At 37.1% G+C, this 27,168-nt stretch overlaps 1 protein-coding gene across 1 annotated transcript in view; it reads left to right on the plus strand.

Annotated features, from left to right (window-relative positions):
- Positions 1–27,168, plus strand: part of ASXL3 (ASXL transcriptional regulator 3) — a 136,546-nt gene that overhangs the window by 61,965 nt on the left and 47,413 nt on the right. The window contains exon 7 of the mRNA XM_060119591.1: positions 8,213–8,376. Within this exon, the coding sequence (XP_059975574.1) occupies positions 8,213–8,376 (164 nt within the window). The remainder of the gene's footprint in view (positions 1–8,212; positions 8,377–27,168) is intronic.

Consider the following 27,168-nt stretch of genomic DNA (forward strand, 5'->3'; position numbering starts at 1 on the left):
GTATCCTAGGCTGAACATTAAAATTCTAGACCAAACCTGCCTTGTTGGATGTCTGGACCTAATGGCTTCATTTCTGTCTCTCAGTTATTTCATCTCTGAGTTAGGGTAATGATAATGACCTAGATCATTGTAACATTTTGTAAAATGGTGGGTAGAAAGTAAAGATTTATTGACCTGAACTTTATTATTGGTTCTACCACTTACTTTCTTGGCAACTTAGGGTAATTCTTATTTGCAGATTTTATCTGTTTGTAAAATTCAAGCAAGATTTTAACCCATTTATTTATTTATTGAGTAAAGATTTATTTGAGTGCCTACTATATACCAGGATTTTGTTAAATTCTAAGAACATATTTTCAGTAAAGTCTTTGAATGGGGTTTAGATAGCCTTATGTAAGAGATCTTTGGGAAAGCAGAATTTATGTTTGTTTTAAATTCTTTAAACACAGCATAATTATCTTTTTCATTGTTTCCAAGGCTAAATCATTTTATAGTTATTGTCTAGCCCAAAACATATGTGTTAGTTTATAAACACCTACGTATATACTGACATGTTTTTTCCTAGTCTTTTTGAGTTTTCTAAATTAAGTACTTTGAGTAGCTTCTGAAGCTGGAAACTGTAATGGGAGAGTGATATGTAAAGAATGTACTAAAAAAAGAAGCCGCCCCCCCAAATATCATGTTATGTTACCCTAAGTAATTTAAAAGTCAGTGACCTTCAGTTAAAAACAGTCTGCTACCAACCTCAGGAAAGTCAATGCCATATCATGAGTTTAAGAAAATTCAAGGCTAAATTCTTAGCTGCCTTCAGGGCTGGGGTTCAACAAGGCTCGTACTCTTGTCAGGATCCTGTCAGATGCTCAGGTCTTCAATCAGGATCTCTTGTTCTAATTGTTGTTACCTAGGAATCCTGCACGCAGCTTAACATCTTACATGTTAACAATCATACAGTAAAGGTTAACAATCATACAGTAAAGGTTTTTCAGCTAATTTGTTAGCAAATTTAAAAGGTGATAAAGGAGACCACCATGTTCTTTTTAACCTGCTTTTTTCTTTTAGACTATTAAGTAGTAGAACTAATGAAGCTACTTTAGTGAAGGAATGGAAAACTACCCGAATTTAATGCAGTGGTCTTGGTACTTTGACATATTATCTCATTTACTTCAATTATGTACAGTTGAATTATTTTTATTTTACAGCTGAGGAAACGGAGGCCCAGAGGGTTAAGAGGGTTGTCCATAATGACACAACTATTACAAGCCAAGGCACAGCTAGCTCCAAAGTCCAAACCATTATTTCGGAATATGTTCTGAATGTCTATAATCATCCAGCCTATGTTGTAGACCTGTGGGCACCACTGAGGAGTAGCATAGCATCTATGACGTGATGAGCCTGCCATGGGTGTTAAAATGCAGGTACACTAGTTACACATAGAAGGAGAGCTAGCAACTAAAAGATTTCCTGTAAAATCAGAGGAAGAAGGTGGGATTTAAGGTCAAAAGTAACCTGAAGGTGATTACTAGGAAGGAACGCTGACTGACTGAGTAACCCAACAAGCAGCTGAGTACAATGGCTTATTTTGTGCAAATGAAGTTGGTAGTACTTAAGCCTCTAATATATGCCCAGCACCATACAATGAAAAGTGAAAACACGCAAAAGGAAAGAAAGGTCCTTAAAGGTGACCATCTCCAGATAGAATCCCATGTGTCTTCTAGAAAGTAATGTTTCTAATGTCCTGTGACCTTAGGAATCTTACAGAGTAAAGGATTCTCTGTTCTGTGCAGCGTTTTAGAATCATAACTAAAATGTAAGTTCCTTGAATTAGGGGTCATTGACTTACACTTTTTAATTATGCTTCTTCCTACCCAATCACACAGTAGGAGTTTAAAAATTACTTACTAAACAAATCCAAGCTTCTAATGGATATCTCTGAGGGGTTTTTAATAAATGTCCTCGCTGAGCTCAACTTCTGGGATTCATTCCAATATATTTTATTTGGTTTAATCTTTTTGTAGTGAAGAATTACAACTTTGCTGGTTTCATAAAATGTTACATACTTTTGAAATAAATTAATGCAGGAAAATAAAAATAAATTTGAATAGTAACCGTAAATACTATCATCAAAAATAACTTTCCCCGGGCTTCCCTGGTGGCGCAGTGGTTGAGAGTCTGCCTGCCGATGTAGGGGACGGGGGTTCGTGCCCCGGTCTGGGAGGATCCCACATGCTGTGGAGTGGCTGGGCCCGTGAGCCGTGGCCGCTGAGCCTGCGTGTCCGGAGCCTGTGCTCTGCAACGGGAGAGGCCACAACAGTGAGAGGCCCACGTACCGCAAAACAAAAAAACAAAAAACAAAAAAATAACTTCCCCCAGTGTTTTATAAATAATATTTGACATCTCCTAATGTATAGCCATAGTCAGGGGTCATCTTAGAAAAATTGAATTATATCATTTTAATTAAAAGTACTAAATTTAATTAAGTTTAGCCTGAATAATAAAAAAGAATGGAAGTAAAACCAAAAACAAAATTGCTAAACATCACCACGAGATATATTCATATCTAAAAGTTCTCTCCAAAGATATGAAAAATATGAAAAACTGAAATGGGAATGATGATCTTTTTAACTACTCAAGCTTTGGACAATATATTATAAAGGATAGGGAGGTAATTATACTTATAGTCCCTCTTAACTCCATGTTTTTGTTATATTATTTTGTAAACATCAAGGTTGTTAACATTTAATAATCTTTTTTTTTTTTACCATAATCCCCATAGTTCACTAAACCCCTGGTACTATATGGTAATGGATTCAGTACTCCCTGGTAGACTGTTTACACAATTTCTTAATTTGTAAAGGGCACTTGGATTTATGTTGTAGATTATTAGATTTTGCCCTCTGATAATTTTTTTTCCTTAGACTTTGCTCTTTGAAAGCCTATTTTTCTTCTCTGAGCTCTTTCAGAATCCATTTGTCTCTAATTTCTTTGAGACAACGAAGAACTCTCATTTTGAACTCTTTCTGTATTTCTTTGGGCAGTTCCTCTTGCAACCAAAGGCCTTGGTCTGCCTCTTTCATGTGCTCCTTCCCTCTGTGTGAGTGTATGTGAGTGCATCTTGTGTGCACATTTTATGCACAAATACTGTGTGGCTTCCCTTCTGGGAAATAGGAGGCTTTAAGCCAGCAAGGTCTCCAAAGTCTGCAGCCTCTACTCAGATTGGTTCTCTTCAACTCCCATTGGTCAAAATAATAATTTCCCTGATCCTGATCAGACACTTTCCCATGATTTTTATTATGACTACAAAGTGTCGTCTTCTATAGCACAGACACTTATTGTGGCAATTTGGCAATTGTTGCTTCTCTGGACCTCAGCTACTTTATACTCTCTAGTGTCCAGGAATTAGACACTAAACTGCCTACCTCTTTTCTTCCTCTGCTTAGTGTAGAGAGATGAGATACCAGCTTTAATGAGATAAGACAATCAGATATAATGAGCTTGTTCTTAAGCCAATTAAGAGTAAGTATGTAAGGATAATTAAAATGGAATTAAACATCCTGTGTGGCAACAAATTTAGCAGTAAGTTCATCTGCTCTGTCTTTGTTCCAAAATTATAAAACATAATTTTGCTTAGATGGACATCTTTGAAATTGATCTTCTTTTGACTTTGTCATAAAACATTTAGAGAGGCACATAGTCTTTTTTTTTTCCCTGATACCCTTAAATATTTTGAACCATACCAAATAGTAACCAACAGCATAAGTTCTACTTCTCACATTGTCCATAATACATGTTTCTAAAATTTTATGATTTTCTCATTTCCCCGATACTCCTTCCCAAAGTTACTCTTGGTAAATGACCTCAACTCCCTCATATGGAGAGTATTTCGGCCATACATAAGCATTAAGCAAATTCCTTTCCTGTATTTTCAACATTTCTGTCTCTAGGTTTTGCCTTTGCCTTCTCTGCTGAGAAAATAAGCTTCTTCCTAATTCTTCTCTTCTTGTAGACTATTTTATTTCCCTGTGAAATACTTGAAACATATAGAAAAATACAGATGCTAATAAAACATACATCTATATACCTGTCACCTTGACTTGATTCCTAACAAATGTTAGGAGTTTGTTGGGCAAAAAAAATAGATAAAATTTTTGTACTTTTTTGTGTTTATAAGTGAGATTGGCCAACAGACTTTCTCTCTCATATTGTCTTTGTTTGTCCTTATTTTGGAATAAAAGTTATATTAACTTCATAAAGTGAACTGAAGAGCTTTCTTTACGTATTCACTGGAATAAGTATAAAATGAGTGGTGGGAAATTTCCTTGATGTATTGGTAAAATTCGTCTTTAGAGCTATTTGTAATATGTGCTGCGCATGTATGTGGGGAAGGAGAGGTCTATTTATTTTACAAAAGTTTTCACAAATGTATTGAGGTTTGCTATTTTTAATATAATTTGAAAATTTGCAAACTTGAAATACTTTCTGTCTTCAAAGATACTGGCTAAAGTCATAGTAGTATGATTTTTATGCATATTATACTATTTAAAATCAAATTTTAATTATAATTTTATTTGCCTTGTATATCTATACTGTATCTCAAATTATGTGCCTATCTTTCATTCCTATTCATGTTTATTTATGTCGTCTCTCACTAGATTTATACCTATTTTATTAGTTTTAAAAAAATCCTTTTTCTATTCTTGATGGTCTTCATTGTTCTTTTCTATTCATGAATATCTACTCTTATTCTTTACAATCTTTCTCCTTTCTTCTTTCTCCAGTTTTTATTCTATAGTTCAGTCATTAACTTCTTGATTTGCACACTTAACTCTTGAATTTTCAATATTTTTTCTACCCTCGAATATATACAATTTATTTTTAAAACAAATTCAGCTGCATTTTACAAATTTTGGCGTTATCATTTAGAATGTAAATATTTTGTAATTTCCATTACAAAACATTTCTTTAACTTATGAGTTACTTAGAAGTGTACTTCCAAATGTCCAAATATATAATGAGTGTGGGAAGATTGGAGAGTTGCTTTGTGTCTGTTATTGATATCTAATTTTACTTCTTTGTGGATAGAGAGATGAGGTTTTATATTATTCTTCAGTATTGTTGAGACTCCGTGGTCAGTTTTTGGGTTTTTTTGTTGGGTTTTGTTTGGGTTTTTTTGTTTTCTTTACTGTTTCCTGAGTGCTGACCAAAAAATTGCTTTCTCTTAAGGGCTCAGTGCAGTGTCCTATGTTAAATTCATTGGTTTAAGATTGATTATTGAGTTTTTAAAGTCCTTGGTATTCATAAGACAAGTTTTTTGCTTGTTATCTCAATGTGGCATTACATAGTGCCAATTTCTCTTTTTAATTCTCTCAGTTTTAAATTTTGAATGCTATGCTGTTGAAATGGATGCAGGCTCTAAGTCATTGTATCTTTCCAGTGAATTATTCCTTTTATACTCAAGGAATTACTTTCTTATCCCCAATAAGGTTTTTTTTACCTTTGTTTATCTTTGATGTTAATATTGTAGTATTGCTTTTTTTGTTGTTTTGAATGTCTGCCTGGCATTTCTTAAGTTAATCTCCTCATTTTCTTCTGTTCCATGTGATTTTTATTTCAAGTATATCTCTTGTAAAGCAGCATATAATCAGATTGTGTTACTTTTAAAATCTAATATGAAATCCATTTGTATTTTTTTACTGTGTTGGGACTTAATCAAAATTTTTTTTTCTCCTTTTATGCCTTCATGTGATTGAGTTTTCCTTCCATGAATTTATTTGGAAGTTTTAAGTCTTTTCCATTTCTCCCATTGACTACCTATAGAGTTTTTGGATGGAATGTCCTATAAATATCAATTAAGTCCATCTTGTTTAATGTATCATTTAAAGCTTGTGTTTCCTTATTAATTTTCATTTTGGATGATCTGTCCATTGGTGAAAGTGGGGTGTTAAAGTCCCCTACTATGATTATGTTACTGTCGATTTCCCCTTTTATGGCAGTTAGCATTTGCCTTATGTATCGAGGTGCTCCTATGTTGGGTGTATAAATATTTATAATTGTTAAATCTTCTTCTTGGGTTGATCCCTTGCATGCAAATGGAAATCAGCTGGAGTAGCAATTCTCATATCAGTCAAAATAGACTTTAAAATAAAGACTCTTACAAGAAACAAAGAAGGACACTACCTATAGAGTTTTAACAAACTAACAGTATCCCTCCTGTTTCCAAACAGTGCCAGGGTTATATGGTGTTCTCATTTCAGTCACACCTTCCCATCTCTCATGCAGTTGCTGTCTCCTGTTTTTTTTGTTTTTTTTTTCCATTTTGTTTTAATTCTTATTAGTTGTTAGTATTATTTTTCACTGTTAATGTTTATTTGGAGTTACTCATGTCTGTTAATCTTTTAGTTTGTCATTGCTTCTGCAACCCACTCATTCCTTCTTTGAGTTAATTTCTTTATTTGTTAAGAACATCCACTAGTACTTTTTCAGCAAGATTCTCTAAGGGATAGTTTCCATTTTGGATACTGAAAATATTCTTATATCATTAATATCATTGCCATTTAAAGGGACTTTATTATTAACGAAATTCTAGATCGATGCTTCTTTTCTTTTGGCCCTTTGAAGATATTTCATTGTCATCTGTAATTTATTGATGATAAGGTTCCTGTGTCTTATTGTGATCCCTTTAGAGGTAATCTATTTTTGTTCAAAACTGTTTTAAGGTATTCTTTTTATTTTTGATGTTTTGCTATTTCAACACATCGGATGGAGGAATGGGTATTTATCCTTTTTGAGATTTGGTATGTTGCTTTATCTGAGGACTCTTGTCATTTTTTCAGTTCTAAAACTTTCAGACATTAGCTCTTCAAATATTGCCTCTCTGCCATTTGCTGTGTTTTTTTCATTCTCAAACTCCTGTAAATGTGCATCCTGACTGCTTATTCCATTCCCTTTATTTTTTCGCTATCCTGCTTTTTTGACCATCATTTTTAATGCTACATTCTAGATATTTTCATCAATTCTATATTTATTCAATAGTTATTTCACTGTATCCATGGAATATTTTTTTTAAATTTTAAACTAAATTTTCATTTCTAGAAGTTCTATGTGTTTCTGTTTCAAATCTGCCTATTTTTAAAATTACAGTGTCCTGTTTCTTCATAATGAGTTTATTTCCTTTTTTGTTTCTATTGTTTAAAACAAGGGACAGCAAGTTTTTCTGTTAGGGGCCAGAGAGTAAATGCTGTAGGCTTTGCGAGTCATGCAATTTCTGTCACAACTATTCAACTCAGCATTGTAGTGTGAAGGCACATCTAGACAGTAGCTAAACAATTGGGCATGCCTATGTTCCAGTAAAAGTTTATTTACGAGCAGTGACTGGACTGGATATAGTTCATGGGCAATAATTTGCTGACCCTTGATTTAAATCACACTCTATTAAAATCACATTCAAGTGATTCTCTTAACTCAAGCAACTGAGAGTGGTAATTCTTCTGTTTGATGCATCAGCTGACTGTCCCTTATGGTGGATTGTTCCCTTGTGTGTCATAATCTCGAATTGGGGGCTCTATATACAGCCGTCTGTTGGAGGTCATTGTACCTGAGTTGTAGAATTATCCTACAAAGCATACTGGCATTTCAGGCCTCACAGCTAATATTTTTATAAAGGACTGCTGTTTTAAAGTATTACCCTTAAATTACCCTGAATAGGAATCTTCTGAAATACTCCAGTGCTTAGTGCTGTGCATGACACTTGGGGAGCACACAGCTATCAGCTCTAATGCTGTCATTATCTCTATTAAAACTAACATCACTCTTATTGTTATCATTGATCCTAGGTCTCATAGGATCTACAAAAACTGTAGTTGTTACCGTTTATGCTCCTAAAGTTTTTGAGGATTCTGATTAATTGGAAGACCATAATTAAAATACTTTTTTATCTAGACCTAGTGCTACTTTGAGTTAAAAATACAGATGGTATTGCGTGATGTAGAAATTATGAAAATTAAAGACAACTAAGGCAAGATAGAAACCCAAAGAAACTTTGGAGATTTCGTTCTGAAATATCATTCTTAAAAGAGATAGAATTAAATACATTATCAAATATATATATATATATATATATATATATATATATATAGTCAGTATACATATGTGTGTGTACAGGTGTATGTTTTTCCCAATCTATAGTGAATTCATACCTCTTGCTTATTTATCACAGGACACTTGAAATGGACCAAAGCTGAGGATATTGACATAGAAACCCCAGGATCTATTCTTGTCAACACTAACTTGAGGGCATTAATAAATAAACATACGTTTGCTTCCTTACCTCAGCATTTTCAACAATACCTCCTGCTTTTGCTCCCAGAAGTGGATAGGCAGGTAAGTAGAAGTTTCAGACATTTGGTATTAGTCACCAGTTATATTATTATGAACTGGCAGGTCTGTTATCAAAGATGACTGATACATGGATGGATAGTTTTCTAATAATCTAGTATATTTATGTAATTTATATACTTAAATTCTAGCATTGGTGTTTTTGCTTAATCTGCCTAAACAGACTCATTTTTCATTATCACTAGTGAGCAAATTCAAATTTTAAAATACAGCACATTGCCATAGAGTGAAAACAACAGACCTACCCACATTGGGAAGGAAAAACAAAGAAATCAAACGTTCCATTATCAAATAAATCTTTGAAGTAGCTTCCCCTTTGCCTTGAGGGAATATTGAAGTGCAGCAATAAAAAGCCAGGGTTTCTAAGAAATTATGTAAATATTCTCATTCTCAATTCTTTCCAAAAACCATTTAAAATTTATGTTTGGATTTGGCTTCTGAGAGTCTATCATCGTGAATATGATTGCCTATAAATAATCACCTTTTATCTTTTTTTTAGTATAACTAAAAATGCTTTAAGTGTATTTTTGTATTTTTTAAAAGCCTCTAAAATAAGGAAATACAAATATAGACTCATAATAGCAGACATCAATCATTTTCTAAAGCTGTTTCCTTTGAAAAGAAAAAAAATATTTCATCGCATAAACTTTTATTAAATTTCACAAAACTATTACATTCCCTTGTGATTCTCATTTCAATAAATTTTGACACTGTATATAGTTTCCAGTTGATGGACATAATGTGCATGTGTTTATGAATTTGTATCTCAAAATGATAGGTATATCCATAAATTGAAATGGGCAAGATTGATTCAATATTTCCATATTATTTTGAATAAATTTTCTTAGCTTTTTATTTGATTCTGTTTTCTCCTAACTTACCCACCCTTTCATACATACTTAAAATTTGAAAAGCTGCTGTCTTCTATCATTCTTATGTATCTCTTTGGTGGAGATTATTATTGTTCATATTTAGAAAAATACTATTTTGATTTTGAGTACATTTTTGTTTGAAAATGTGTTCAGTATTTACTATGAATATAATACATGTTTGGTGTTTTGGAATAATGGAAATATCTATTAGTAAGTGCCTATTGCATGTTTATTGAATCAATGATTAAATACACTCTAGTTGGATACAGAAGCTGTATTCCTGAATAATGAAAATATGAGGTAGAAACAGGTAAGCTTAGGGGGGAGAGCACAAAGTAAATTGAGCTTTTATATGTAGAAGGGAAAAAAATCAGAGACAAATATAAGATCCTTGAATTGGGCCTAGAGGTATAGGCAGAATTTGAATAAAATAGATGGAGATGTATTTTATGTGAAAGATTCAAAGATACAAAATCAAAAGCTAATTTTGTGGGAGTCTGGATTATAGGAACAACAGTGCAAATGAGTCTGGAAAGACAAATTAGAAGTCAATTTTGGAAGATGCCTTGAGTATGAGGCTAAACAGTGTTCACGCTGTGTTTGCAGTGCAAAGACACTGAGGGCTTTTGAACAGAGCTATAATGTAATAAGATCACTGCTTTTTAAGAAAATGATTCTGGCAATACTGAAAAGGGAATGTTAGAGATGGGAAGCATGAAAGTGTTGTTAGAAAGCAATTTTAGTTATTCCAAAAGGCAGAATGAGGGCTTGAATTTGGAGAATAGCATTGAACTTGAAGAGGAGTAGGACCATGCAGTCACCTTCATCATCACCACCATCATCATTAGCACCATCATCCAGTGGTGGCAATTTTACATTTTGTCAAATAACACTTGAAGCAAGGTATAGGGAGAAGCCACTGATCATTCTTGGGTTTCAAGCTGGTGTGACTGAGGATGGAGTTCAGGTGTTTAGAAAAACTTTATTTTTTGGCAGGGGGAGGTGGATTTATTAGCTACGTGACTATTGCCTGCACTTCAACATATGTGTGGTTTGTCTTGTTTACAGTTGTACCTCCAGATCCTGGCATAAGATTTGGCATGTATAAAGTACTCAAATCTTTTTGGAAAGAAGAAATGACAAATTGTCCTTGGATTAGCCAAATATTTCAGTAACCCAGGAGGCAGTCTCAATAAACCTAATATTGAATTCAACCTGTAGCAGTTTCTGTTACTCAGTTTTTTCCAGTCACTGTGAGAAATATAAATGAATAAGGCACAATACCTGTTCTCAAAGAACATGTAGTCCATTGGGAAATCATTTATTCAAGAAATACTTACTGAGCATGTATTATGTGCTGCAGATACTGTGCTAAATACAGAGGCTTCAGGAATGAATCTTCCAGAGGAATAACAGACGGAGGAGAAAGACAACCTCATGCTGAAATACAGTTTCCTCTTTACTAGAAAAGAAGTCTGATAACTGGATAGATCTATACCAAATTTAGTATAAGACCAGGCAGAGTAATATAAATGTCAAATAGAAATATAAAGTCCTCAGAAGGCACGAAGTTTGAAGAACTTTAATCTGAAAGTAGTATTGGAGAAGATTTTATGGTGGAACAGATACTTATCTTGAACCTTGAAGGACTAATAGGTGTTTTGTAAGTAGAGCCAAGGGAAAGTGAATTTTACAGAGGGAGAGCTTGTCATTTACAAAGACTTGCTGTGTGTGTGGTAGGATGCTGTGCTAAAGGGTAATATGGTCTAAACCTCGATGACCCTGGTTGCAGATTAAGCTCTTTTAACTTTTTCTGAAACCAGTGGGCACCATCAGAGATTTCTCAAATGAGAAACAGCATACATAAAATAATTTAAATAAATACTTTAGTCCCTGGACATAGGGCAGGAGAAGAAGATCCAAAGGATAAATAAAATATTGTCATCATTTTCTCTTAGGAGCCAGTAGCTCTGTAAAAAAATGTATTGGAGAGGCAGAAAGATAAGACCCAGGGAGACTGGGTAAGAGACAGTCACAGTAGTTGAAATAAGAGATACGAGTCTGACCTTAGACATTGGCCTTGGAAAAGAAAAGAAAGGACTGGATTCCCGGCATATTTTCAACCCAGAAGAGTGGGAATAAATGACACTGCCTATGGGATGGTCTGGAAGAAGAAGGTCTGTAGAAGGTCTGGAAGGCAAATGGAGATTTTACTTAGGGTGACTTGGGAGGACAGGAAGGCTCTGTGGGCCTATCAGCATTTGACATCAAGAAGTTTAGAGCTCTTTCTCCAGGCCCTGCTAGAGTTGAGCTCAACCCTATCTCCCAGCAGAAAGGAACAGGCAACTTGATAAAACAACCTTCCAAAACTGGTCTATTTCACTTCAGTTTATAAAAACCCCAAAATCGGTGAACATCACCATTTTCTAGGCCACAATGAGTAGGAAAGGCATGGAAATGTGAATCTGGTTACATAGATTTATTTGAGCAAGTGGAAGGTACTGTAATTATGTGAAATACCTATGAATTTCACTTGTACAAAAGCTTGTTTTCACGTATTTTTACAAAATTTGACATTCCCAGTTTTTTCATTTCCCTCCTTTGACTACCCCAGGTTTCTGCCTGATTTCTCCCCTGAAGCAGTCCTACAGGCTGTCCTCTTCTGGGCCAAATGAAGCCAAGGTTTATTTCATTATTACATCTTTAAAATAAGGGAAGCTAGGTTTCCCTTTACCTTGCCAGCGCCAACTATCATTAAGCCAACCTGTATTTTTTTCTATATTTGTACTTTTCTTTCTTTTTCTAGAGGTCTGTTTATCTTAGATTACATTTTTTACATACTTCTAGTTGTTTTATAACATTGTCACAACTAGTTTTATATTTAAGTTTGCTTTCCACACATTATGCTGCAAGTAACAGAAAACTGAACTCAAACTGACTTAAATATAAAGGGGATTTATTGGCTCAGGTAATTATAAGATGGAGGTTAGAGTGGGCTTCTGGTTGCTGGTCCTGGAATTCAGTTATTATCAAGGACCCATTTAACTGTTTAATGAATTCATTTAAAAAAATCTCTCCCTTGTTGGCACTATTCTAAACCTGAATCCCTTTATAGTAGGATGGCTACCTGAATCAAAAAATGGGTATTTTGGGGCTTCCCTGGTGGTGCAGTGGTTGAGAGTCCGCCTGCCGATGCAGGGGACACGGGTTCATGCCCCGGTCTGGGAAGATCCCACATGCCGCGGAGCGGCTGGGCCCGTGAGCCATGGCCACTGAGCCTGCGCGTCCGGAGCCTGTGCTCCACAATGGGAGAGGCCACAACAGTGAGAGGCCCACGTACCGCAAAAAAAAAAAAAAAAAAAAAAGGGTATTTGCCTATTAATTCACATTCATGGGGAAAATACTTCTGTCCCAGTATTTCAAAGATAAACCTGAGTCACATGAATGATACTATGTATCAACAGATCTCAGTGACTACTTCTTAAACAATGACTCTAGCTGAGGAATTGGAATATGCAAGTTGGTTTAAAGCAACCAGGCCTACTCCTGAATTTTAGAGTGCTCACCAACTCCTAAAGTAGAATGGTACACTGTGGAGATGTCAGGAAAACTTTAGAAATCTGGTTTTTAGGAAGTTCTATTAGAGGCTATGCAATGGAGGGTGGGAGAGAAGTCAACTATCATGTCCACTGTAGTAGGGTAGGTATTGAGTTTGGTTTTTAACACGTTGGGTTGAGATGCTTCTATAAACTATATGAAATGCCCAAATATGGCTATATATATTCAGGTTTTGTGACTGGAGAAGATGGAATTGGTGATTAAAATTTACATAGATTATACTGTTAGCTATGGGATTTGATGAGACTGTGAGATATCATGGCCATCCCAAAGGAATACATATATTTGTAAGAAAGTATTAGAAAGGGTATGGGAGGAGCCAGGGAATAGATAGAAAATAGCAAATCTATGAGAGACCATCAATGGGGAGGTTATGTACAGGCAAGTGTCTCAGATGGACATTAGGAAGTCACTGGGGAGTAAGTGGGACATCTTTTCTTTGTTCCTTTAGATCCACCCTCCACGTTCTTTACTCTGCTTTGCTCCAGGAGGCTGTATGTGGAGACTCATCCACGTATGGACTACTGCATCAAGAGAAAGGATGCCTCTGTCTTCCTTTCTTTTTTTTTTTTAATTTTGAAATAATCATAAACTTTCACAAGATTTAAACATATATTAGAGAAGAAGTTTCAAGCCTCGTTATCCATCCCACCCCCCGCCCCCAGTATATCATGCCTTTAAGCCTGTTTTTTTCTGCAAACAAGGGCGTCCTCTTGCATAAGCACAGTGCAGCCAATCAAGATCAGGAAGCTAGCATTGATCATTCTTACCGTGTGATTCTTAGACTCTATTCAAGTTTAGCCACCTGTCCCAGTAATGTCACTTTTAGCAGCAAGATTCAGTATGGAATCTGTCATTTTATTTAGTTGTCGTATCTTTTTAGTCTCCTTCCTTCTAGAATAGTTCTTTAGTCATCTCTTGACTTTCATGATTTTGACACTTTTGAAGATTATAAGCTAATGTTAGTTTGTGTCGTACTTCCTAGTGATCAGATTCAGATTGTGTACCATTGGGAGGAATACGATAAATGATGCTGTATTCTCCTTGCACCTATGAGGTAGCACACAATTTTGAGTTCTCCCAATCATTTGATAAAAATGTATCCGCCAAGTTTCTTCAGTGTAAAGTTACTTCTTCCCTCTTTGTAATTAAATAGTATTTTGTGAGGATGTTCTTTTAAACTGTGCAAATATCCTGTTCTTTAGACTCTCAATTTATCCACTTATTCCTATCTGTATGGTTTCCTTGTTTCCTAGTTTTTCAGTAGGTTATTATGCTCAGTTGTCCACATTTGGTCACTAGGAGCCTGTTCAAGCTGGCTCCTGTGTCTTCTGATGTGTCTCCATCACTCTTCGAGCACTTCATTACTTTAAAATACGTGGAATTGTTTCAGTCTCATCTCGTACTTTCCCTGTCTCAGCCCTGGAATGAACCCTTTCTCCAAGGAGCCATGGTTCCCTTTAGTGGAAGATGGTATTTAGAAGTCAATGTCTCGCGAAACATTTGCTCTTTGCTATTGGGGTGTTGCTTCTCCCAGATCTATGACAGACCTAGGAAATATACGTATGTGTATATAGGAATGCATACATCCATACATGTGTGTTCATGTATGTGTGTGTGAACACCTCCTTCTGTGTCTTGGAGATAAGGAACATCTTATAGAAGAAAGAGTATGAGCCTATATATAAACATAGCACAATTTCTATCTACATTTATTTCTATGTATTCCTCTATATCTTGTAAACCATGAATTCACACTAATACCTTCAATGCTAATCTAATACCCCATAGTTCATTCTAGTTTTCTCCCTTTCCAAAGCTGTTTGACAGTGACAGTGAGAAACTCAGTTTCTATTACCCTTAATATATCTAAGTAGTCCATTAATCCCCTTGTAGGTAACCAGTCTTCCATGTTGGCCAGCATATCTCCCCATGGGGATGGTCTCCTTACTGCCCTGAGGCTCTGACTTTCCATGACGGCCCACGTACCCACCCACCTTCCTACTTGACCCCTGACCCTGTACAGGCCTGTCCTGTACAGGTGCCCATCCCCAACCATGCTCTGTCTCTGCAGCTCCTCCCCAGGCCTCCCCTCTACCTCACCCCGCTGGGTGCTGTGATCCCACTCTGAGCCATCATGAGCCCCTCACGCAGGGGCCTATGTTAATTTTAGCTTCAGGCCTGAATTCCTCAGGAGGGGGACGAGAAGGCCTTCTGGATTCTAATAGGTTTCAGCTCTTGGGAAGCCCCAACAGGGGATTGGGTGGAGAAGAAAAGTGAGGCTGAGCCCCTCACCTGCCCTGTGTGGTCAGCACGGGCCACATCCACTGACCAGCTTCTGTCAGAAGGCCCTTGCCACACAGCTCTCTCTGTCCAAATTCCAATCACCCCCTTCTCCCCTTACCGTTCATGTCAAATACTAGCCCCCATCATTAGCTCTGGTTTACTGCACTTCCCTCTGTGGTTTTGCTGCATCCTGCCCACACCTTTATAAATAGTCACTTTAATCTACTTTCTTTGAACGATGATGACTTGAATGAGCCACCTGTACCTGCCAGGCTCCTGAATGACAGACCTTTTGAGGAAGTAGAATGGTGTGGATGTAAGCAGACTCGGGTGGTTTGGGGGAGGACTAGGATATATAGTTCATTCATTGAACCAGTGTTTATTTAACACGTATTATGTGCCAGATAAGCATTGATGATATAAACATTAATAAGTTCCACTTCCTACCTTGAGGGAAGTCATGGTTAGAGAAGAGTGGGGGTGGGCGTGAGGTGAAGGCCTGTAGGTCCAGAACTCTGCCATGGTGTTAGTATATGCATTGTATTAAGGTGACATAGAGGAGGTGATTATGTTCCGTCTGTGGGAGCTGGAGAAGGTTTCAAGAGAAGGTATTACTGAACTAGGTCCAAAACAATGGAGGAAGTTTCCCAAGTTAAGAAGTGTGTCAGGCATTTCTAGTAGAGGAAACAGATGTGCCAATAATCATACTGATTACGTACAGTGCTAGGCCTCGTACAGAGATGAGCACTAATGCTCACAGTAACTCTCCAAAGAGTCTGCATTATTAACCCCACCTCATATGTGGAAACTGCGGATCAGGGAGAGAAAAGGACTTAACCTAACTTCTTCCAAGTAAAAACGCGGGAGCCAGAATTTGATCACAGGTTTGTCTAGTGCCAAGTTGATGCTCTTTCCCTACATGATGCTCCCTGGCACCCAAGAGAGAGGCAGAGAAGTATATGATGTCTATCCACGCATAATTTTAGATGACTGGGATATAGGGTGAGAAACTTGAGGCTAGAAAGGTAGGCTGGAGCAAGCCTGTAAAAAAGGCCATGTAGAACATAGCAAGATTTTACATTTGGAGCATGACATTATTAGATTTATATTATAGAAAAAGAGCTCTATTGGAGGAATGAAGTGTGGAATAGAGGAGAGATTCCCCCATTCTCCACCTGGCTGTGGTGTAGCCACACTATCTTCCTTCCTGCCCCTCAGACCTCAGCCTGTGTTCTCTCTCAGCCTCTGTGCTTGCTCACAGCTCCACCAGGAATGTTTTCTCGGCATCATTTGCCAAGGCCAGCTCGTTCTTCTCCACCAAGTCTCAATGTCAGCTCCTCATAAAGGCTTTTCTTTCCTCCCCTCCCATCTAAAGTAGCCTCTCTGGATGTTTTCTGTCTTAGTTATCTATTTATTTCCTTTCCTGCACTTGTCATAGTCTATGATTAACTTGTTTAGGTATTTGTTCATTTGTCTTTCCTCATGAAAATAAACAGCCCCAGGACAGTGGCTCTGTTTCTCCCATTCACTGTGCCTGGCATATAGTAAGTGCTCAGTAAGTGTTTTCCTAGTGAATGAATATAGCCTGGGAAGCCACTTATAAAGCTAGTTTAACATATCTGATAAACATAAGAACTTTTGCCAAAGCCAAAGAGTGAAAAGGAAAGGCCTCATTCATGAGACATTGTATTAGTTTGCTAGGGCTACCATAACAAAATACCACAGACTGGGTGACTTAGAAACAGCAATTTATTTTCTCACAGTTCTGGAGGCTGCAAATCCAAGTTCAAGATGCTAGCATATTTCGATTCTCCTGAGGCCTCTCTACTCGGCTTTTAGACAGCCTCCTTCTCTGTGTGTCCTCACGTGACCATTTTCTGCATGCCTGCATCACCAGTGTCCCTTTCTCTTCTTATAAAGACACCCCTCATATTGGGTTGGGGCCCACCTATACGACCTCATTTAATCTTAATTACCTCTTTGAAGGCCATGTCTCCAAATATAGTCACATGGTTAGGGCTTCAACCTATGAACTTGTGCAGGGGGGCAATTCTATCCAATACAGGCATTTTAGAAATAAAATCATCATGATTTGGTAATTAGATTTGAGGGGGAGGGAAGAATTGAATACCCCTTTTAGGCAGTAAGTATTTATTACGCATTTGAGAGTAGCAAAAGATTGGTATGTTTTTAAAGCTAGGATGGGCTTAAACATGTTTTTGTCCTAAAAATTGAGGCAGTTGATAGAAGAAATTGAAGATAGAAGAGAGAGGATTTGATTTATGGATGAAAGTCTTTGAAGAGATGGAAAAGAATGGACTCTATTGATAAAGAAGCTGGTTTAAGAAAAAAATGTTGATTTCTGAGATCAGAGAGGAGAGAAGCAGGAAAGGAGTGAAGAAATAACTAAGTGTGAAGAGTATGGTGCAGAGTGAGGGGTTTTCAGCTGGGTGGTGGTGTCTGTGTCTTCTCAGAGGCTAGAGAATTAGGGGTTTCACAAGAGTTAAAGGCTTTGGAAAGCAGCTTGATGGATTGTACTGTGGATTCATCCTGGGGAAGAAGTGGCTGCTGAACAGCATTGAGGCCCCATCTGAGTTCAGATGCCAGCAGACACACTTGGTCTACTTCTGTGTTTTCCACCCCGCAGTGCTAAGTATTGGTACGCTTAGCTTGGTGCCAGGAGTTGGATTTTGCCAGGGTGTTGGAGATTTACAAAGGAGCCGAAAGGTTGTAGGGGACTTGTGAGATGCTTGTGGGGGTGGTTGATTATGGGGTCCAGGCTGGATAGGAAGAAAAGTTAGATCAGAGGAGCTAGAGTGAGTGGAGGTCTCAGGGAAAGGAAAATGTAGATTAAAGGAAGAAAGCTACATTTTGAATGAAGAGTCTCAGAATAACACACTTTGAATATGATCAGGTTTGGGTAAACGCATGAGTCAAGTGTCATCTCCTTGGCCACAGCATTTTGGTTCAGAGATCAAATACAAAGAAACAAGAGGCCAGAGCAACATTGGTCAGTGCCAGTGAACAGGCAGAATTGTAGCTAGTTCTTCCTTCAGTCCCCACGTAGGAATACTGGCTTAATAAATTCAGGGCTTGGGTTTATTTCAGGTGTGCCTTTTCTGCTTAGCTCTCTGCAAGATGTGCTTGCAGAATTCTTAGAACCTTCTAGATTATACATAACAGATGCCTTCTTTCTTTAAGAATTTGTACTTTATAAACGATGTCTACGTAGAACAATTTTGAGACCTTTTTAAAATATATGGCAGCTGGTGGAATAAATGTCAACTCAAGTGGAGTCTTATTTAGGTTTTTGTTACACTTTCAGGTTGAACGTCACTGATGAATAGGTTATTGTCATTTCTGTTGTCTGTATCATTTTTAAGTGATGTTCATCTCTTTCTCCATTCAGTGGCGTCGGCCTATCAGGGCTGTCTCTCCAAATACTTATAGGACCATCCCCCAGCTGCTTCTAAATAAATTATGCCTATTATTTTTTTGTCCAAATGGTAATTGCAGCATTTCAATCCATTCTTACTAATCTCCCGATTTGGTTCTGCATTCATATGTGTGTGTCTGTGGTCTGTTAAATGACCGGCCACTGAAGGATATGTACTCTGAAGGATATGTACTATGTAGTCTCTTTAAATCCCTATCTAGCTTTGTGCTCTTCAGGTTTTTGAGCTCACTGGTAATAATGCACATCATTTTAACTGTGGAGAATGTCATTAAACTAAAATGGAACATTTACACAGTCCCTTTTGCAGAGAATTTCGGACCAGGAAAATGAATGTGTGTGTCAGACATTTTACAGCACATGAGAATGTGATTTATTGATTTCTGATGGCTCTGTTGGCATCAGTGTATATATTTAAAGAGTCACGCAGCCTTTATAAATACAAATGGGAAAGGGCTTTCCATCTTTTTCTTCCATGGAAATAGCTCATACATTTGCAATAACTCAGGCTCCTCTTAGAGATTGCTCTATGTACTGTATATGTTGATTTTAAAATTATACCGTCATTTTATTCTACAAATAGCATATACAATGAAATGTCAGTTTACCAAACAGATTATAAAAATTCAAAACTATTAAAGATGTGAAAAAATACTCATATCTTAAGCCTTTAGGTAAAAGTAAGCACGTACCTGAGAGACGTAATTATTTTAATGTAACTGACATCTTGGCTTTTTCCCTGCTTCTGAAAGCGAATCTTAAAGTACTTAGGAAATCCAATATTCCTTCCAGACTAAGTCACTTACTGGTGATAGTAAATCATACATGACCAAAGATATCCTTGCAGACCACGCCTTGGTATTTCCATTCTCGCCATTTGAGCTTTATGCTCATGCAGGGAAGTGATTTCATCTGGATATTATTCATTTCTTAGCTAACTGGATAGTTAACATCAACTTATGTTTATCAGGATCTGCTTCAGTGTATATCAAATAATGTTTAGACTGGATTGAATTACAGATGTGCAAGTAATTGCACATAATAGGCAATCCAACAAATGGAGCCCACTCTGTCCCGTGCATAAGGTAGTTAATTGAAGAGCACAAACTTATTTAACATGGACAACATCCCATTCTGTGCATTAACTCCCTTTTTTTCTCCTTTATATTGAATACTAAGTGGCCACCCCATGGCCTGTGGGAGTGTCTTTGGCCCTGTATGATCACCAGCCATTGGCATATCAGATTAATAAATATTTACTATTGTCATCTAATATTTGCATAATCACCTTTTGTTATATAAATTATTTAGTAATATGTGTATGCTTAATTCTTAACTACCAGTTTATACAGGAATGGAGAATAAGGAACTTTAACCTTGCTTTATCATACAAATGACTAGAGTTTGAGAAAGGGAGTCATGCACATGGCAGATTATGTATCAGTGCCTCTCCTTTTTATAGGGGCGTTGTAATGCCAAGGTCACCGTGGACCATTAGGGACGGGTGTCCTACAATGACTTACCCTTAAACTAGGCTCGAGAGTAGAAAGAAGAGAACAGATTTCACTTATTAAATCACCTTTAGAACTCATAGTAGTAGTTATCAAACCCTATTCAAAAAATAAAGTTGCCTGAGAAAATATTTTGATTCCATTTGTAAAATTTATTAAAGACAAGTGTAAAGGAATAAAGAATCAATTGTAGGCAGGAAGTAAACAGTCTAATAACGTTTGAACCTCTGGATTAAGGTGGCAGTATAAGTCTGCATATTGAATTGCTTCTCTGCTTCTAGATTCCCATTAAAATGATACTGGCTTTTTCCCATCAATATATTTCTTTATCAGTTCTGGAACCTGGGGGAAGAATGCCATCCAGATTCCAGAAACTGGGAGGAGTTTCTGCTGGAGGCGATGAAGGTGAGACTAGACGGAGGTGAGAGGTGTCCAAAGTACAAGTGGCCACCTGTAGAGAGCTGCCTGTGGGATTTCACTGAAAGGGACTGTAGAAACTACCTTAGGCAAAACCAGCTGAGTTGTCAGGGCCGGAGGCAAGAGTGGAGCCTTCGGGAGAAACAAATCTCTATCTGGCTCCTGCTCTCTGGAAACGTTCCCTAGGATTTAGTCTCTCAACTGCGGACGTTTACAACACTGCAGAAAATGTTTCCAGTCTATGCTTGCCTAAGGGGTTGGCTGGTTTTCTATGTCCAAAGGCTGGCTGTTTTGCCAGCTAAAGGGAGGCCTAGCCTCACTGATGTATCCTTAAACAAGTGGTTAATACGTTTTTTATTACAGAATGAATCGCTACTCCCCACAAGTGCAAACCTCTACTTGGGGAAGCATCAGTGGGGTAAACATGCACTTTTTCCTTATCTGAGCCTGAAAGACTTCTACAGGGCCCAACAGAGTTTCTGAAGAGACCATCTCAATATCCAGTAATGATCCAGCACCTACTGACCTCCCTGTCTTATGTTGAAAAGACAGATCAATAATGCAACATAAGAAAGATGTGGCAGTTCAAAAAATAGACCCAGTGTGACAGTTCAGAGAACAAGACCCTCTGTGTGTTACTGAAACAGAATAAAAATGATTTCAACAATATCTATTAGTAAGCTGAAGACGACTGAGGAAAAAGTAGTTGTATTTAAAATAGTAATTGAAGTTTTACAGTGGGCTATGCAATGTGCTAGACATTGGGGATACTATGTTACATGAGATTGTCCTGCGTCTGCTTTCACGGAGCTTATAGTCTAACAGGAGAAACAACATTGAAGGAGGGAGTGTACAGGAAGCCCCTGGCAATATAATTTTCAGGAAGAGAGAGGAAGCTTGTGAGCAGGCATGGAAGTGAGCTTGATATAGTTAAGGTATAGGCAGACCTCAAAGATATTTTGGATTCGGTTCCAGACCACTGCTATAAAATAAATGTTGCAGTAAAGGAAGTCACGTGAACTTGTTAGTTTCCCAGTGCATATAAAAGTATGTTTATACTTAGTATCTTAAGTGCACAACAGCATTATATCCAAAATAACAATGTACATATCTTAATTAAATAATACTTTATTGCTAAAAATTGCTAACCCTCATCTGAGCCTTCAGAGGGAGCAGTCAGAACCCACACATTTATTAAGTTTACCTTCTTATATGGGTGTGGTTTGTGGTGCCCTGAAACAATTATAATAATGCCATCAAAGATCACTGGTCACAGATCACCATAACAGATATAATAATAATGGAAGTTTGAAATATTGTGAGAATTCCCAAAATAGGACACAGAGACACAAAGTGAGCAAATACTGTCAGAAAATGGCGCTGATAGACTTGCTTGATGCATGATTGCCACAAACTTTCAATTTGTAAAAAAACGCAATATCTGTGAAGTGGAGTAACACAACAAAATGAGATATGCCTGTATCTGTAAATAGCTCAATACTTTGGAACCTTAAGCTGTCTTAGGCAGAACCAGAAGTGTTCAGTCCGTGGCAGATTCTTCCCCATCACTGAGGCCTGTGTTCTTCCAGTCTGCCTGGTGAGAACAGACTTTGTGAGTAGTTCTTGCCCAGCCCCTGATAGTTTCCTCCAAGGAGAAGTCCTCTCTCTGTGGTGCTCTGGTTCTCTTCTTTGGTCCTATGATTCTCTTCCTGTGAACTATAACTGCCTTGGTTTCCTCTGATACTCAGCTTCAGTGTCTTGTTAGGCCAATAGATGAACGGATTGGTGTCATTTACTGGGGTAGGTAAAACTGGAAAAAAAGCATGATTTTAGTTTTGGCCATGTCGCATCTGAGGTGCCTTTGAGAAGTCTGTATGGAAATTTTGAATAAGAAATTGGCTCTATAGGTCTGAAGTTTAGAGTTCTAAGCAGGAGTTTAAAAAAAAATGGGAACCACCAACATATAGATGTTAATTAAGACCATGGATATAAATGACATGTACTATAGAATAGAATGAGAAGAGGGCCCAAGACTTAGCCTTGAGATTTCCATATCTTAATGGCTGAATAAAAGGGATTAAGCTTGCAAATAAAACTGAAAAGTAATAGCCAATGAAGTGAGGTAGAGGAAAACCAAGTGTTTGTATCACTGAAATCAAGGGAGTAAATATTTAAGGAGTGAGTGGTTTATATTATTAAGGCTTAAGTATTGAATAGATGACGATGGAGAGGTCACCATCAGATTTCACATGTGTAGTTCACTGGTGGTCTTGACAAGAGCAATTTTGGAGGCATGGTAGGGAGGAAAAACCAGTTAGAAGTGGCTTCAAAAGAGAATGGAAGGAGACAATTTGGATAGACTGCTTCATTTTTTCCCCTGCATGTAAATCTTAGAATTTCTTAGATCTTAGAATTCCTTGTTGAGAAAGTTCTTAGATCTAAGAATTTCTTGTTGAGTACCTTGAGGCCAGTGTTCTCTTTTAAAATTTTCTATTGTAAATGGGGTCTTTCCTTCTGTAATAGAAGTGTTGTGTATGTGAAAGCTATTTTTTTTCTTAGCCATCTTACTCAATTTTTGATAATTTTTCATTGTTTTTCATTTTATGCCCTTGAGTATTCCAGAAAATCATATCACTTACAAATGATGATCATTTTAATTCCTTGTTTCTCATTAGTGTACTTTTTAGAACCATTTCATTTATTTGATAGTGAGGAAAGCCAGATTGGAATAGGATCAGGGTTGAGTTAAAGAAGAAAGGAAGGAAAAAATAGAGACAGGCATATCTTGTAAAAAATTTGTTATGAAGTGTAAACACTCATAAGGGTAACTGGAACAGCATGATTGAAGAAGAGAGGTGGGGTTCTGTTTGATTTATTTTTTCATGTGGGGGAGGATTTAGTATGTTTATTGTCAAAGGAATAGAGGACCATTGAGAGGGAGCAGTTAAATAGTCAAAGTAAAAATGGAAACTGGTTGCCTATTATAATGATCTCTTAAAAGGCAGGGGTGGAGAAGGCAGTGATCAGAGCACTGGTGGAGAGGTGTTCCTGAGAAAGGAAGCAGAGCACCATTTCCAAGAAAACTGGAAGGAAGGAAGAAAGCCGGTGAAGAAGATGGGTGTGACACTTGGTAATAGAAAGTCTAGGGGTTTCCCATCTGATCACCACAGTTTCATCCCCCTAGAAAAGGTAGAAGTCAAAATCATGGACTGGTAGTGATGGGTATGTTGAGATAGGGAGGAAGGTAAAGAGCTTGAGGTGAATGGAGTTTGAAATAGTCACTGAAGAGTGAGAGATTGAGTTCACTGAAAGCAGCAGAATAAGCTAGCTTGAGAGTGAGTGATACGTGGCCTGGAGTTGAAGACTTCATTATCAAACCTGTCTGCTTTAAAGAGTGGATTTTTCCAAAAGTACTGGCTGTAGAATGTCAAGGTCCACCATGGATTGGGCTTTTGTCATATGGGCATATCCAGATGATGAGAAGGGCAAGAATCATAGGAACATGATGAGCCAGAAAATCTAAACTTGACAAGGAAGGGAATGATGAAAAGAGAGGAACGATGGACCGGGTGAAAGTAAAGTGATGAGTGGACAGCAGGTCATAATGAGTCCAAGATTGGTCATAGTAGGGATAGGTGAACAAGCAAACTAGAAGGAGGGAGCAGGGTCAGAATAATATATGATTAAATGCTATTGTGATAGAGAAGTTTTGGGGATTTTTCTGTTTTTCCTCAAACGTCTATAGTCTCTTTTTAAATTATCCATAGCTCTATAGAAAATTTGATTTTTCATGTATGATGTGGAGTTTCGTGTCTAGTTTACGAATATATTCTCTGTGTCAATACCTAAACTGTTCTAATCTTTTTTTTTTATATTTAAAAAAAATCCTTTAGATTTTTAGAAGTGTGAGTCCTGCAACTTTTTTTTTTTTTTTCATTTTCAAGGTGGTTTTGTCTGTTCTGGGACCCTGAATTTCCAAATGAATTTAGGATCAGCCTGTCAATTTCTGTAAAGAAGACAGTTGTAATTTTGATAGGAATTGTCTTAAATCTGTAGATCACTTTTGAGAATATTGCCATCTTAACAATATTAAGTCTTCTGATCCATAACTTGGGATGTCTTTCCATTTATTTATACCTTCTTTGATTTCTTTCAACTATTTTTTTTTTTTAGTTTTCAGAGTATGTTTTTCATTTCTTCTGTTAAATTTATCCCTTACTATTTTATTATTTTTAATGTTATTGTAAATGGATTTTTTTCCTTCATTTTATTTTTGGATTGATGTTAATGTTATTGTGGTTCCCTTGCACATAATAAGTCTTTTTTCTCTTGTTTATTTCAAACTTTTCTCTTTGGCTTGCAACATTTTTACTATGATGTGTCTGGGTGTGGATCTCTTCATATTTATCCTACTTAAAGTATGTTGAGCTTCTTCAATTTTTTAGGTCATTTTTCATTAAGTTTGGGACGTTTTGGCCATTATTCCTTTGACTATTTTTCTGCTTCCTTCTCTCTGTCCTCTCTTTATGTTACTCCTGTTACGTATTCATTGATACACTTAATTGTTTCCCATGTTTCTCTGAGGCTCTGTTCATTTTTTTCATCCTTTTTCCTCTGTTGACTTCAGAATGCATAATTTCTATTGCCATATCTTCAAGTTTGCTGATTCTTTCTTCTGCCAATTCAAATTTACTGTTGAGCCCCTCTAGTGAAATTTTCATTTTAGTTATTTTACTTTTCAATCCAGAATTTTCAGTCAGTTTATTTTCATAGTCATTATCTCTTTATTGATATTCTCTATTTGATGAAACATTGTCATCATACCTTCCTCAACTTATTTAAGAATGGTTTTGTTTAATTATTTAAAGGTAGTTATAACGACTGCTTTGAAGCCTTTTTGTGTTAAATCTAACATCAGGGCCTCTTACAAGGAGCTTTCTTGCCTGATTGTTTTCCAGCCTATGGGTCACTCTTTCCTATTTCTTTATGCTCCTCTCCCTTCCTTCCCACAACTGCCCCCCCACCCGTACATTTTACGTTATCTGCATCTGTATACTGATTCCACTCCAAACCCTTCTCCAGGGATTGTTTTCGTTGTTGTTTTCCTGTTAATTTGATTAGAGACTTGGCTGGATTATTTTAGTGAAATTGATTTTTCCTGCACTATGAAGCCTCTGATGATTCTTCTCAAAGAGCACAACCTTGGCCATGATCACAGTCATGCTTGAGTTCTATATTCCTTTCCCTGATCTCTCTATTAAACCATTATAAATGCCTATGCTGAATCTAGTTGGTATTTAAAGTATTTTTTTTCCTTAAAGAAGGAGAATATTTCTTTTGATTGTAATTTTATCATTATTTATCATAATCTTGAGGAATTTGTTTATATTTGCTTTGGGGGATGGGATAATCAATTTACATTAGGTTTTCAGTGCTCACAATAAAATTACTTTTTGCCATTCACAAACATTGTTAGCCTCTTTCTAAGTATTCTGTTTCCTTGGTAAGCAAGGGGGATAAAATTAATGGGTAGATATAATGACTGTGTTAAAGAATTTTACAATCTCATTTGGTATCACACTCAGCCCTTAGGCTCTGTTAATTGCTACCTAATTGCTTTATTGTTTTTAACAATGCTCTGGGGCATAAATTTGTCCACAGTCTGATCCAATTAAATTAGGCCACTTTGCAAGGATGGTTTTGAGGCTAGTTTTTGAGATTTGTTTGAACTCTAGGAGGGCACCTCTTACCTGTATCTTTCCCCTGGTTCTCTCTGATAAATTAGTTTATAAAAAATTAGTTTATAAAAAAAGACCTATGGTTTAGCTTGTTGCTCTTATAGAGCTAACAGTCTCCCCTTAATTGCTCACCAGCAAAATCTCCCTTTGTATCAAGAGCATCCTTCAGCTTAAGCTTCCCTGCACTCTGTTTTAAGTAAAATCAGCTTTTGGGGGGAAACCTTAGAAGGTCTCTGTTCTTATCAACTCCCTCTTGGCCTGGGAAAAATCTAGAGCCACTGTTCCAGAGCGACACTCCTGCTTTAGTAGCAGAGATTGGTGGGGGTGGTAGCCTCTGGTCTTCACATCTTGCCTCTGCTGGAATGGAACCTCCACCCCTACAGGTGGCTTAGGTGAGGACATTCAAGGTCCCAGTATTCCTGGCTTGCTTCCCCTGGTGTAACGCTACCATCATAGGGTGATCACTGGTAGAGGAAAGGTGCCACTGAACTCTTGGCTACACTTGCCAGGAATTTAACCTCTGCATGTCAGGGAAAGAAGGGGATGAGGAAAGCTGTTGACCTGCCCCTCCCATTGAGTTACTGCATTCCTTTACTGGGAGCTGAGGAAAAGGAAGCCCCTTTTCCTTCAGAAGAGGGGGCTCTCTCTGGGGAGGAGCTTCCATCACAGAGATCTGTTGGATGGAGGCATTGCTTTGGGGCTTAATTGACACACTCTTTCTGTGGTTACCAAGATTTACTAGATTTTTTGGATAATACTTTCTTCACATGCTCTATTCCCTTAGGACAGATTCCAGAAACATTAAATTTTTGTTTTGTTTTGTTTTGTTTTTTATAACATCTTTATTGGAGTATAATTGCTTTACAATGGTGTGTTAGTTT

Source organism: Mesoplodon densirostris, chromosome 15, assembly GCF_025265405.1.
Source record: "Mesoplodon densirostris isolate mMesDen1 chromosome 15, mMesDen1 primary haplotype, whole genome shotgun sequence".
In the NCBI taxonomy this organism is placed as follows: Eukaryota; Metazoa; Chordata; class Mammalia; order Artiodactyla; family Ziphiidae; genus Mesoplodon; species Mesoplodon densirostris.